The sequence below is a fragment of the Simochromis diagramma genome, unplaced genomic scaffold, assembly GCF_900408965.1.
Source record: "Simochromis diagramma unplaced genomic scaffold, fSimDia1.1 OVJJ01000685.1, whole genome shotgun sequence".
In the NCBI taxonomy this organism is placed as follows: domain Eukaryota; kingdom Metazoa; phylum Chordata; class Actinopteri; order Cichliformes; family Cichlidae; genus Simochromis; species Simochromis diagramma.
The window spans coordinates 8,736,697-8,748,637 of NW_024387477.1; the positions used below are offsets into that span (position 1 = coordinate 8,736,697).

The following is an 11,941-nucleotide window of genomic DNA, read 5'->3' on the forward strand; positions in this document are numbered from 1 at the left end:
GGTTATGACAAACACTTCAACCTATACTGGGAATTCTCCCACAGGCTGCTATTATTATTAATGGTCGCGTGACGCCATCATGTGTTATATCAATCAGTGTGTTTGTGTGTGCGTGTGTGTGAGGGGGTTCGTCTTACACGTCTACGCTAGATTTAGCCCCCATAGTTAGATTGTGTGGCCAGTCTCTCTCAGACAGCCTCAGGGGTTTGGTGCGGCCGGGTGCCAGCCCGTCTCAGCTCTGGCCAACTTGTCATCTATAACAGGAAGTGCGTCACCCTGACTGAACCTGTTGGATATGACTGGCCTGTGCTCGACGGCTCTTTTTTTAAGGAGCCCATTGACCAGAGGTTGAACCCTGCTTCTTTTTTTTTTTATCTCTTTATGGGATAAAAGTAAAACCAGCATAGTGTCCAAATTCCACACTTTGTTAAGTACAATAATTACTAGCTTTAATAGTTTCCCAATCTTGTCATTAGAATAAAATATGCAGTAAATTTCATAATAAAAGCAGAAAATAATTTCTCAATAAAAAGACATCATCAGCATCAGCTCACGATTTATGGAGGCTTGAACTGAGGCTGATGTAAAAAGTGTGCTTTAACAAGAAGGAAACCAGACAGAACCAGACTCCGGGAGCGCGGCCATCTGCCTCGGCCGGTTGGAATGGTTTCTCGGATTTGCCAAACAGCATCTGATTTTGAGTTAATCCTGATCCCCACATTTGATGGCATTTTCCATTTGAACCTATTATTTCCGGAAGAATGGCTTTCATGTCTGGTGCTCTTCAGGTTTGCCAACATCCTGCAGGGATGTTTACATTACTCTGCGCAGTGAAGGTCAAATAAAATGAACCCAGCCTGCTCGTGGCCGCCTCCACCTGTTTCTGCGTTGAATCCTATATTTCTTTATCCCTCTCTCTGTGTGTAGGATCACTACAACCGCAGCCTGCATGATGGACCTGCGCCGCTACCCTCTAGATGAGCAAAACTGCACCCTGGAGATCGAAAGCTGTAAGTACCGTTGTCCCTGACAACCAGCTCTCACACCCACACGAAGACATCGAATTAAAGAGATCCCACGTACGCATGCAGCTCGGAAAACCGTCCTGAAAACAGTCTGCCGGCCCAGTGGCACCGAGGTAGAAAGACAGTTGATAAGACAGGATGTAAAATGCTGAGAAAGGCTGATGAGATATCAAGAGATATGCATCAAGAAGAGGAACATCACTAATGGCTCAGTGACTGATAACATCCAGCCTAATTAATTCAACTGCTACTGCAGTGGCTTCCCAAGGCGAGGAGGAGCCTGATTAGGTCCAGTATTTCAGGAGGGTGCTGATAGTGGATGTTGTGTTCAGCTTTCTCGTGAAGCCGCCTCCATGTTTGTGAAGTACAAAGACTCAGTTTCACGTGGAGTTTGTAATTGTATGTGATCCGGTGCTCTCGAGTCAGGGGAGCGAGGAAAGAGAGGAGGAACGTGAGAGAGAAAGACGAGGTCCTCTGCGTGTATTATCTGGGTCCCCTAGGAGAAGGATTATGGGGCTGGGATGTGGTGTAGGCCCAGTCTTCCCGGGTTTGATCACACTATTGCCAGCAGCGTTAAGCAGCACAAAAACAGCGCGGGTCAGAACCACCCCCCCTCCCCCGCTGCTCCTCTCCCATTATGCTTGCCATCTCTCTCCCCATCACCCTCTCTTTCCGTTTCTCATCTCCTTTCTTCGCACGGTCTCATCCTCTTCTTTTTTTCTCCCTCCCAGCCTTTTTATCTCTCTCTCCATCACTCATATGCTCTTTTTTTCTCTCCTCCTCTCTCAGGCAGAAATACACACACACACACACACACACACACACACACACACACACACACACACACACACACACACACACACACACACACACACAGCTCCAGTTTTGATCACCAGGCAGTATCTGCTCTCATATGGATTAACTGGCAACGGTTTTAACGTTGGAATCTCTTCATGCCAGAGCATGCTATTTTATTCAGACTAATGAGCCCAGAGAAGTCTCACTCCCCTTGATAAACTCAATGCATTTTTAACAGACACAAGTCTTAAAACCCCAGAAACCCCCGATACATCAGCGACTCACTGCTGCGGCTCAGGCCGCTGGACTCACGTGCTGCACTGAACAAAAAAAAAGAAAGCATTTCTTCCCCTCTAACACCAACTAATACGATCTGTTATGCACATATAAATGCTGACATACAGTATCCATGCACATCTTTGGCTCAGGCACTCTTCATATCAGTCTTGATAGACCAGGTTGAGTGCAGTGATGTAATGCACTAACAGAGACAATGGTCTGGAACGAATGGAGCTACAAACTAACTGAATGTACTGGCCATAAACTGCTCCCTTCATATCGAAAAAAAACCTCCCCTCTACCAAATGACTCAACACCCCGCTGATCCCCAGCCTGACGTAGCCGATAAGAACTTAACCGAGCTGCACCTCAACAGCAGCATGGTACACTAATTGGGGTAATGCTGTGACGATAACGCTAGAGCTTATTTATCTGCTGGTGTGGAGTTCCAGCATCCACTGCTTTATGCTCTGCAGATGCATTCAGTATTCAGTGCCGTAGTTTGCCCTGGCAAGAAAAGCTTTAATTAAAGAATAAGACTCATTTTAAACAAATATCGGAGAAGTTGGTGCTTCCTCTGCACCAGAGAGCTTCTGTGTTGCACTGATGGACATGCTTCTTCATTACTGTCATCACACACTGTGAGTTTGTTTTGAGTCGATCCCACGTACTTCATCCTGCTGCTGTGAATACTCACCAGAGCACCAAATGTGTTGCAGAACCTTAACAGATGCAGAATTTACTCCTGTTTGAGTAATATTGGCCATGAGCTACAGGACCCAGCTGTTTCGGGGGATTTCTTTTTTTTTCTTTCAAACAAAAACAGCAACAACAAAAAAAAAAAGAAGAAGAAAGAAAGAAAATCTGTATTTGTGTGCCATTACCTTAACTGTCAGTGATGCAAGATGTTAAAACCACCCTGGAGACAGAGTTTCTTTCTTCCACAGCAGACACATCGCAGTAGGAAAAGCACAGGTATAAATAATACACCGAATGGTGGCTGTTGAGTTTCCTGACATTGTGCATGCGGGTTCGTGCAGAAGGAAGCCATTGCTGATATTATTAGTAACACCTGAGCTTCTCCAACTATGACAAATCAAAATGTCTGCTGTGAAAAAAAAAAAGGCCTGTGGGTGAAGCCGGCTGCCCGTCCGACCAATAACAACCCGACGTGACTAACTTCACCTTCAGTGTCAGCGCCATAGCAACAAAGAATTTTGTGTTAATTTTTAAAAATCAAAGCCTCGGACTTTAATTATTCATCACATCTGAATAGGTCACTGCCTCTATTTTGAGCATGCGGCAGTCAAAGTGGAGCTTTGGAGTAGGGAGACGGCCATTCCCTGGGTGAGCCCACGACGCCGCTCCGTTGACTGTAGCAGGATAAAGTTCAGACGAGAACATGTTTCTTGGTACATATACATGCTTCACACACAGAGAGTTGAAAATGCTGAGTGTTGATTAATTTTTTATATGCAGATAAGTTCCTTTGTCTCCATTCACGATGTGTGCAGCTATGTAGAAATTAGCTTCCTGCTTTAAAGTGCTGAAAAATAAACACGTTGTCAACCAGATAACTTCTTGCAGTTACACGAATTGTTTCAGGTTGATGGAAACAGGTTATGGAAACAAACCTGCAGTGAACCGGCAGCCACATATTTAGTGAGCGTCCCTCTGTTTCTTGTCCCGGTGACGGAGCTGAGAGACTTCTACTTCCTGCAAGTTCTTGAAATCACCAACAATCACCTCCTTCTTACGCTCATGGTTAATTTTGAGTGACAAATGGATAAATGCATGTTTATAGAGATTACGCTTACACAAAGTTTGCCAGCAAATACTCAGAGCACCGCTCAAAGATTTCTGAGGGCTGTAGGTGTTTCTGTAATCTTCCCTGCTGTTTATAACCTTAAAATTTTAAAATGTGACAAGCCCCTAATGCAAAGATGGCCTCTGCAGCAGTGGCTGGCTAAATGGGAGATCTTAAATGTGTGTTAGTTTAATGATCCTCACCCTAACCACAACCATAGAGATTTGTTTCTGCAGTGAGCGCCGCGGGCCTTTTTTCTAGCTTGTGGCTCTTAAAGTCAAATTGCAACACCTCTTTAAATTTTAAACACTTTAAATACTTTAAACCAAAAGTGATTTCATATTTTTAGAGCCCTAAAATGGCACCTTCATTCTATTTTCCAAGAAAGCATAAAATATGTTGTTAAATTTCCTGTTATTTAAAGTTCCTAATCATCTTATGACCCCTCAGATGTAATCAGAGTTGGTGACGGCTGCTGTGGATATTGCCAAGCATTAAGTATAGTTAAGGGCAAAGACAGACAAAACCGCAGACGACTTTTAACATTACAGCACTTTGCTGTGATATATTATAGAGCATTAATGGATGGTGATAATGTTTCTCTAAGTGTCCTGGCTTTTTTCCCCTGCAGATGGATACACCACAGACGATATTGAGTTTTACTGGCGAGGTGGAGACGGCGCAGTGTCCGGCGTGGACAGGATAGAGCTGCCTCAGTTCTCGATCGTCGACTACAAACTCATCTCCAAGAACGTCGTCTTCTCCACAGGTGCGCAGAAGCTTCACTGGGTTTTGCAGGTTTTAATTAGCATAAGCTGCTGCGTTAACAATTTTTTGGCCTTTTATTTTTAACATAAAATCGACAGTCAGTATTAGAGAGAGAGAGTGTATGTGACAGGCTCGCTTGCGTCAAGGAAAATGTACTTGGTGTCACTGAGGAAACTCTATTTCTATCCCACTTCCTCTGCTCCTTTGCCTCCTTCAGGTTCCTACCCCCGCCTGTCCCTCAGCTTTAAACTGAAGAGGAACATTGGTTACTTCATCCTGCAGACATACATGCCTTCCATCCTGATTACCATCCTCTCCTGGGTCTCCTTCTGGATCAACTACGATGCATCGGCTGCCAGAGTGGCCCTGGGTAGGATCGGCTCGCTTCTGCTCAGCGCTGACCCTCAGAAATAACCCAGAGCCAAATGATAGCAGAGCATGAAAAGAGCCATTTAACGTACATTATTATGCTCAGGATTTCTGCATTATTGTGTCTGTGCCGAGCCTGATGTTTTCCCTGTATTTTCTCAGCGTTTACTTTTTTTCCTCATTAGCTCTAAGCACAGTGAGTGATAGCAGTGTGTGATAGGCTGCCTGGCTAAATGTCTGTTGTTCAGAGATGACTATATGCATGAGTCATGCAGAGCGAGAGGCACTGCAGCTCGACCTTGAAGTGTGCTGTCTTTCTCTCATCCTGTCTGTCTTTTGGAGCCTCTCGCTGGCCGGAGATCGCAGCTTATCAGAGCCCGAGCGCAGCTGTATTTGTTTAAATGCACCGTGCACGTTGGAGCTCACGCTCTCACGCCAATGTCAAACTGGCACGTCGGTAGATTTTTGCGTTTTGCGCATCTCTTTCTTGTCGCACACCGTTTGTTTTTTCGGAAGTGGGGACGGCTGGCAGGTCAGAGTCCCAGACGGTGCGTTTAGAGGGTAACGTGATTTAAAGATGCCCCCCCCCCCTCCCCCCTCCCCGCTCTGCTCTCAGCGTCCTAACCAAAAGAGAACAAGTGCAGCCAATGGGGAGACGAGGCTCCGTGCTACAGTGACAGTGCTGGCTGCCGGGTTATTTATAATACGTGTGAATCTGACCAAATGCAGATTGTGCAGGCAGATGACTAATGTATCAAACACAATGTGTACATGTCAGGAAAGCAGGTGAATCGTGCTGTGACTAACAACAGATGTTTACAGTGGCAATGTGGCCCTTTTTTTTAAAGCCTACAGTTTGTTCCATCATTTGGTTGCACAACGGGATGTAAGCTATCGCAGTCTCAGGTGGTTTTTTTTAATCCATATGGACTCACATTCTCTCAAATTTGACTGCTTCTGTTCATTAAACACTATATATTGTACAGCATAAGAGCAAATGCACATATTCCCGAGCATGTATACTTTGGAGATGAGCATCTGAGCTCAGTTAGTTTGATGCTGGGGCAAATTCCAGCGAAGCGAGAAAGACATCTGTGTTCATTCATTATGCACTGCCTCTATAGTAGATCCTCAGTTGTAAGCAGCTTATATAAAATGCAGAGTTATGGCATCAGATGCAGAAAACTGTGCAGTTTGTTGCCTAAAACCAGTGGAATAAAATGGCAGACAGTAGCTATAGTGCACCATAGCCTGCACAGGGAATGACTCACCTATAGACTTGGGCAGAGCGGTGCTTTGGGCCAAACGCTAACATCAGCATGTTAAGCTCTGCATGCTAATGTGACCACACTGATGACTAACATCAAATTTAAAGGGTTCATCGTGGTAGTATTAGTATTAAGGTGCTAAATAATCAGGCCTCATCTTATCTTAAAGACCTGATAGTATTGTATCACCCAAATAGAGCACTTTGCTCTCATACTGCTAGTTTACTTGTGGTTTCTAGAGGTTTCTAGGTTTCTATTTAAAAGTAGAATGGGAGAAAAGCCGTCAGCTTTCAGGCCCCTCTTCTGTGGAATCAGCTCCCAGTTTGGATTTGTGAGACGGACACTATCTCTGCTTTTAAGATTAGGCTTAAAACTTTCCTTTTTTGATAAACATATAGTTCGTGCTGGATCAGGTGACCCTAAATCCTCCCTTAGTTACGCTGCAGTAGGTCTAGGCTGCTTTGGGCTTCCCATGATGCACTTTGTTTCTTGCCTTGCTCACTCATTATGTGTTTATAAACCACTCTGTGTTTTATCATTAGTTAATATTAATCTCTGGCTCTCTTCTACAGTGTGTTTTTTATCCTGTCTCCCTCCCCCCAACCAGTCGCAGCAGATAGCTGCCCCTCTCTGAGCCTGGTGCTACTGGAGGTTTCTTCCTGATAAAAGGGAGTTTTTCCTTCCCACTGTTTCCAAGTGCTTGCTCAAAGGGGGCAGTTTGACTGTTGGGATTTTCTCTGTATTATTGTATGGTCTTTACCTTACAGTATAAAGCACCTCAAGGCAACTCATAAATACATAAATAAAATTTAATTTTAAAGCTCTTAAAGCTTTAAATTCTAGACAGAAATCTGGATGAAGCGCAAAAGTGATTATCATTATAACAGTTGAATATTGCGACTAAACTTCACTAACACCTGACACAAAACGTCACATGCGGGGCTTTTGTCTCTGAAACTGTGACTCTGCTGATGTCCAGGGATCACCACGGTGCTGACCATGACCACCATCAACACCCACTTGCGAGAGACGCTCCCCAAGATCCCCTACGTGAAGGCTATTGACATGTACCTGATGGGGTGCTTTGTCTTTGTCTTCCTGGCCCTGCTGGAGTACGCCTTCGTCAACTACATCTTCTTCGGCCAGGGCCCCCAGCGACAGAAGAAGGCGGCCGAGAAAGCAGCCACCGCCAATAACGAGAAGCTGAGACCCGACCCCAACAAGGTACGTGCGCGAGCCGAGCTCCTCCAAAGGTATCCGTGTTGTCAGTTAATGTGCGTGTTTGTTTCTGTGCGAGAAAATTACCTCTTCTCCTTTCAAGGTCAATGTGATGCTGTGATCAATGCTTGATATCCTTTACCAGCACTCTTTACTCCTGCTCTAGCTCTCCATTTCTCACTGGTTTAGCCCTGTGTATCAACTTTATTACTCAGCTAGGATCTGAAAGAGTGAATGCAGAAGCAATGACTGGCTTATACTTTATCTCCATATTTCTGTGTCTCCCAAAGGGCAAGGCGCCTCGGAAAAATCACTGGCTGTGGTGCCAAAGCCTTCTCTTTAAATTTTATTCAGCTGCTAAAGTTAGCAAGAACAACGGCAGCATAAGAAAAAAGAAATCAAACACCCTTTCCTTCTGAGTGTGGCAAGCTACGATTTCCCCCTAAGTAACAGTGCTGATTTTGTATGCTTGCAGTGGCTGGTGGGAAATGTAGTTCAGAGAGATGATGCTCTGTATGCCAGAATGAAACAGAGGGAAATTGACGCATATGACTCGATGTGGGATCCCATCTTTGTGGACGATGCCGCATTAGGACTAGGCGAGCAAAGAAATAAGGTACTGGAGGTTTTGAAAGTCAAAACTAACAATGTCATCAATCTGAATCAATCCAGATCAGAGGAAAATGCTGTAGTTTTTTTGTGCATTTCTTTGATTTTTTATAGATTTTTTAAGGCAACCTTGATCATCACTCCCACCATTGTGTTTTTTTCCCTCTCTTGGTTTGCTCTTCATGCATTTTCCTGACAAACATGGCTTAGCAGTTTGATTTCTGCAGGCATTAATTTAATCTTAACTTGGGCTGTACATCTGAATTAATAGGAAATGAGAACAAGAGAAATGAAAACATCAGTAGCTCCTCTTAAGATAATATCATCTAGACCGAAATACTGTATCTCTAAGGTGACTGATTAATCTCTTGAAACTAAGTGAAGCAATTGAAAAGAAAACAAAAGCAAAGAGAAAAAAAAAGCATCTCCAGATAAGAGAAAGAAATCATTTGCAGTTTGATGAAAAGCTCCAACTAAGTGGCTTCGCTTTAAACCCCCTAAAAAAAAAATCAACAAAATGCATCAGGCTGACATTTACAGCAGGACGGGATTGGATTATTGGGATGTTTTTCCTCAGAAGTCAGGCTATGGATGAAGAAATGTTGATCCGAATTCACTTCCCACAACGTCTTTCCTGACCTGCCCTGAACCTTTTAGCCTCTCCTCCATCTTTGCAAAGTCCTTTACAGTTTCTCTCAACCTTCTCCTGTCACATTTTCCTTTTCCTTTGCTTTTCTCTTTTCTGTTTTTGTTCAGTTTGTCTTGTGAATCGACAGAATTTTAACCACACGCTGGTTGAAATTCTGACATGGCAATGAAGGTTTCTCCATGAGAATTAAGTTTGTGGAGTGCGTTGTGCTTTTCCAGGAGTGTTATCTCATAGTCTTGTGGTTGTATTGTCACTCAGATAATGACGACAGATGATCAATGATTTATTTAGAGCTTTTTTTAAAGTGCTTAAAATCCTTTCTTCACTGTAAGTAACACGATTTTTGACTCATTTGCATTACCCATTCTAGCACCCCATCAGTGTTTTTACACAGTAAACTGCATAATTATCATTACAACTTCAATTATAATTTTGCTAGCCGTAGACTGAACGCTCCGAAATTTCCTCCCTGGCAGTAACTTCTCATGGCTGCGCCTGTTTTGTTTTGTTTTGTTTTGTTTGCACCTTCACACAGATGACCCCCGACGACAACATCCTCTTCAGCACCCTGGAGATGAAGAATGAGATGGGCGGCGCCGGGGATCTGTCCCGGGGCCTAGGAGCACCCGGAGACCCCCGCAACACCATGCTGGCCTATGATAGCTCGACGCTGCAGTACCGCAGGGCAGCCATGGCACGCCAGAACTATGGCCACAGCGCCTTGGAGCGCCACGCCCAGAAGAAGTCGCGCCTACGGAGACGGGCTTCCCAGCTCAAGGTGAACATCCCAGACCTGTCTGACGTGAACTCTATTGACAAGTGGTCCAGGATGATCTTCCCCACTGTCTTCTCCTTCTTCAACGTGGTCTACTGGCTTTACTACGTCCATTAAACCGAGCCGGCTCGCGGCAGGCATGTAAAGAAAGAGGGAAGAAGGGGAGGAGGGAAAAAATAAGAGGAGATGAGAGAGAGGATGTGTGTGAGAGAGAGAATGTGAGATGAACAGTGCACCGACTTTTTTTAGGTGGTTCGTTTTAGAGAAAATACGGAGATACAAAAGACTTTTAGACGGACTGCAGCAGCACCCAACACTTCAGTCGGCAGTGACTCTTTTAGGATTTGGGAAACACCTTCAAATCGACTGTCAAGCTCTTGAGAAAAGAAGAGAGAGTTTTAAAAAGACAGAAACGGTGCCTGTTCCAGAATTTCAATATATCACTAATATTTGTCATTCGTAGCTTACTCTCTGTGGATCAAATATTTATGCTTGTGTTTGCATATACTTTTAAGGATTTCTTTTGTTTAGTATCTATTTACTTCGTAGCCGAGCTGTCTGCATCCAGGAAAGCTTTATAAATGATTTTAAAGGAGTCATCCTTGGATAGTCTATTTTCCTATAATTATTGTATATCAAAAACATCCTTTAAAAGCATGCTTATGTTTGATTTCATTTGCATCTCACGATGATGATGATGATGATGATGGAGTGCAAAGCATTTTTAGTTGTGCTAGTAGAGGTTGTCCTGTCAGCTAACGTTTGCAGCTTTGGCTTAGCACGACTCACCTGGGTGGATTGTTTTGAGCGGCGCTGGATGGGAACAGGTGGACAGCAGGGGGCGTGCTCTTCTCTGGATGTCTATGTGGGGCTTTCGTGGTGGCAACGCTCAACAGGAAAAGCTTGCTGTGTGCCGAAAGAAGAGTGGACACTGAAGCTTCAGCCAAGTTTCTGTTTTCGCTTTTGCTGATGGAATCGAATCCATTTCACCACGCGTGTTTATTTCTTCTTCTTTTCTTTTTCTCGTTTGTTTTGTTTGACTTAACTTGACTCCCTAAACTTTCCGCCATCACGCAAGGAGCTCGAGAGGCTTGAAACGGCTTCAACGCAACCTAGGCTGCTGTGGGGACTTTGAGCTGAGTTTCATTGCAACCAGACTTGCTGCATAAATATGGCAATCCACAATCCATCATTATCAGTAGAATTGAATGATAGAAGTATGATGCGTTCCATTGTGCTTATAGGTTTCTGTTTTGAAAAAAATGTAGATAAACATAAAGTCATATTTAAAGAAAAAGAGATGATTCATTTTTATAAACCAGTACTCACATTATTGTGTAAATATTACGGATTTATTCTATTTAAATGGGTCTTCGTTGTTGTTTTTGCAGTTGAATTACAGATCAAATGTTCCATTCAGTCGAGAAAATAAAAAGATAACGAAAAAAGAAAAGAGCAATTTAACTGAGGATAAAAAAAAGAAAGAAAAAGAAAACACAATTCACAACTTTGCTGACTCTGTACCTTTTGGGATTTTCTCTCTTTTTTTCTTTTTAATGGACTCTTAAAAGCATCTACTTGCTGAAACTAAAGCACTTCCAGACACCAGTGACTTTTGGGTCAATGTTTTGCTCTCCGGAAACGGCTTAACAAGGACCCCACTATCCAGGCATTGAAGTCAGGCATATTTTGTACAAAGTTTCTGTAAATTCCAATTGTAATATTTCATAATGACTGTAAATATCTTGTGTAATGATTGTCAGCAATTATGAAGATGTATCTAAATTCAATTAAAACTCAATTCAGTCTATCACTTCAACAACAGAGTACATGGGTGGCAGTTTTATGTGTCCTGCATGAATGAGAGCCTGATTACTGACTGTCTGAGCTGCATGGCTGATTGAGTGTCTGCATGAGCGAATGAACAACTGAGCCCAGCACGGGGAATGAGTAGGCATATGAGAGGAGCAAATGTAGGGGTGAACAGAGAGTCGAGAGTGCTGCAGCTGGGACTATTGGCTGCATAATGGATGGAGTGGAGGAGTTGGAGTGAGAGGCCGTGGCGGTGGTCTAGGCTGGCTGTGATGGGCTTGGCTGGGGTTTGAGCGGGGCTAAGCTTAACCCGGGCCTCGGGGGGGGCATTAACGCAGAGAGCCATAGATATGGAGGCACTCTGCAGACTCGACTGTGGCCCTCTGGCTGAAGCCACGAAGAGAAAGAAAATAAAGGACAAGAAAGAGAACGAGCCATCCATGCAGCCATCCGTGCCACGACCTCTCGCTGCATCCTCCCCCGTCACGCAGCAAAAGCGAGTGCACTCTGCGTGCACTGGCTGACCACTTAAATGGATGCTGGTGAATATTTAATGGTGCAAAA

The 11,941-nt window shown here is 43.9% G+C and overlaps 1 protein-coding gene across 2 annotated transcripts in view; it reads left to right on the forward strand.

The window, feature by feature from the left end:
• Nucleotides 1–11,362, forward strand: part of gabrb2a (gamma-aminobutyric acid type A receptor subunit beta2a) — a 33,396-nt gene extending 22,034 nt beyond the window's left edge. The window contains exons 5-10 of one of the 2 annotated variants that reach the window (XM_040016394.1): nt 928–1,010; nt 4,541–4,678; nt 4,895–5,047; nt 7,294–7,538; nt 8,008–8,148; nt 9,326–11,362. In XM_040016394.1, the coding sequence (XP_039872328.1) occupies nt 928–1,010; nt 4,541–4,678; nt 4,895–5,047; nt 7,294–7,538; nt 8,008–8,148; nt 9,326–9,682 (1,117 nt within the window). In that variant the 3' untranslated portion in view covers nt 9,683–11,362. The remainder of the gene's footprint in view (nt 1–927; nt 1,011–4,540; nt 4,679–4,894; nt 5,048–7,293; nt 7,539–8,007; nt 8,149–9,325) is intronic. The other variant, XM_040016395.1, reaches the window with a different exon arrangement.
• The last annotated feature ends 579 nt before the right edge of the window (nt 11,363–11,941 follow it).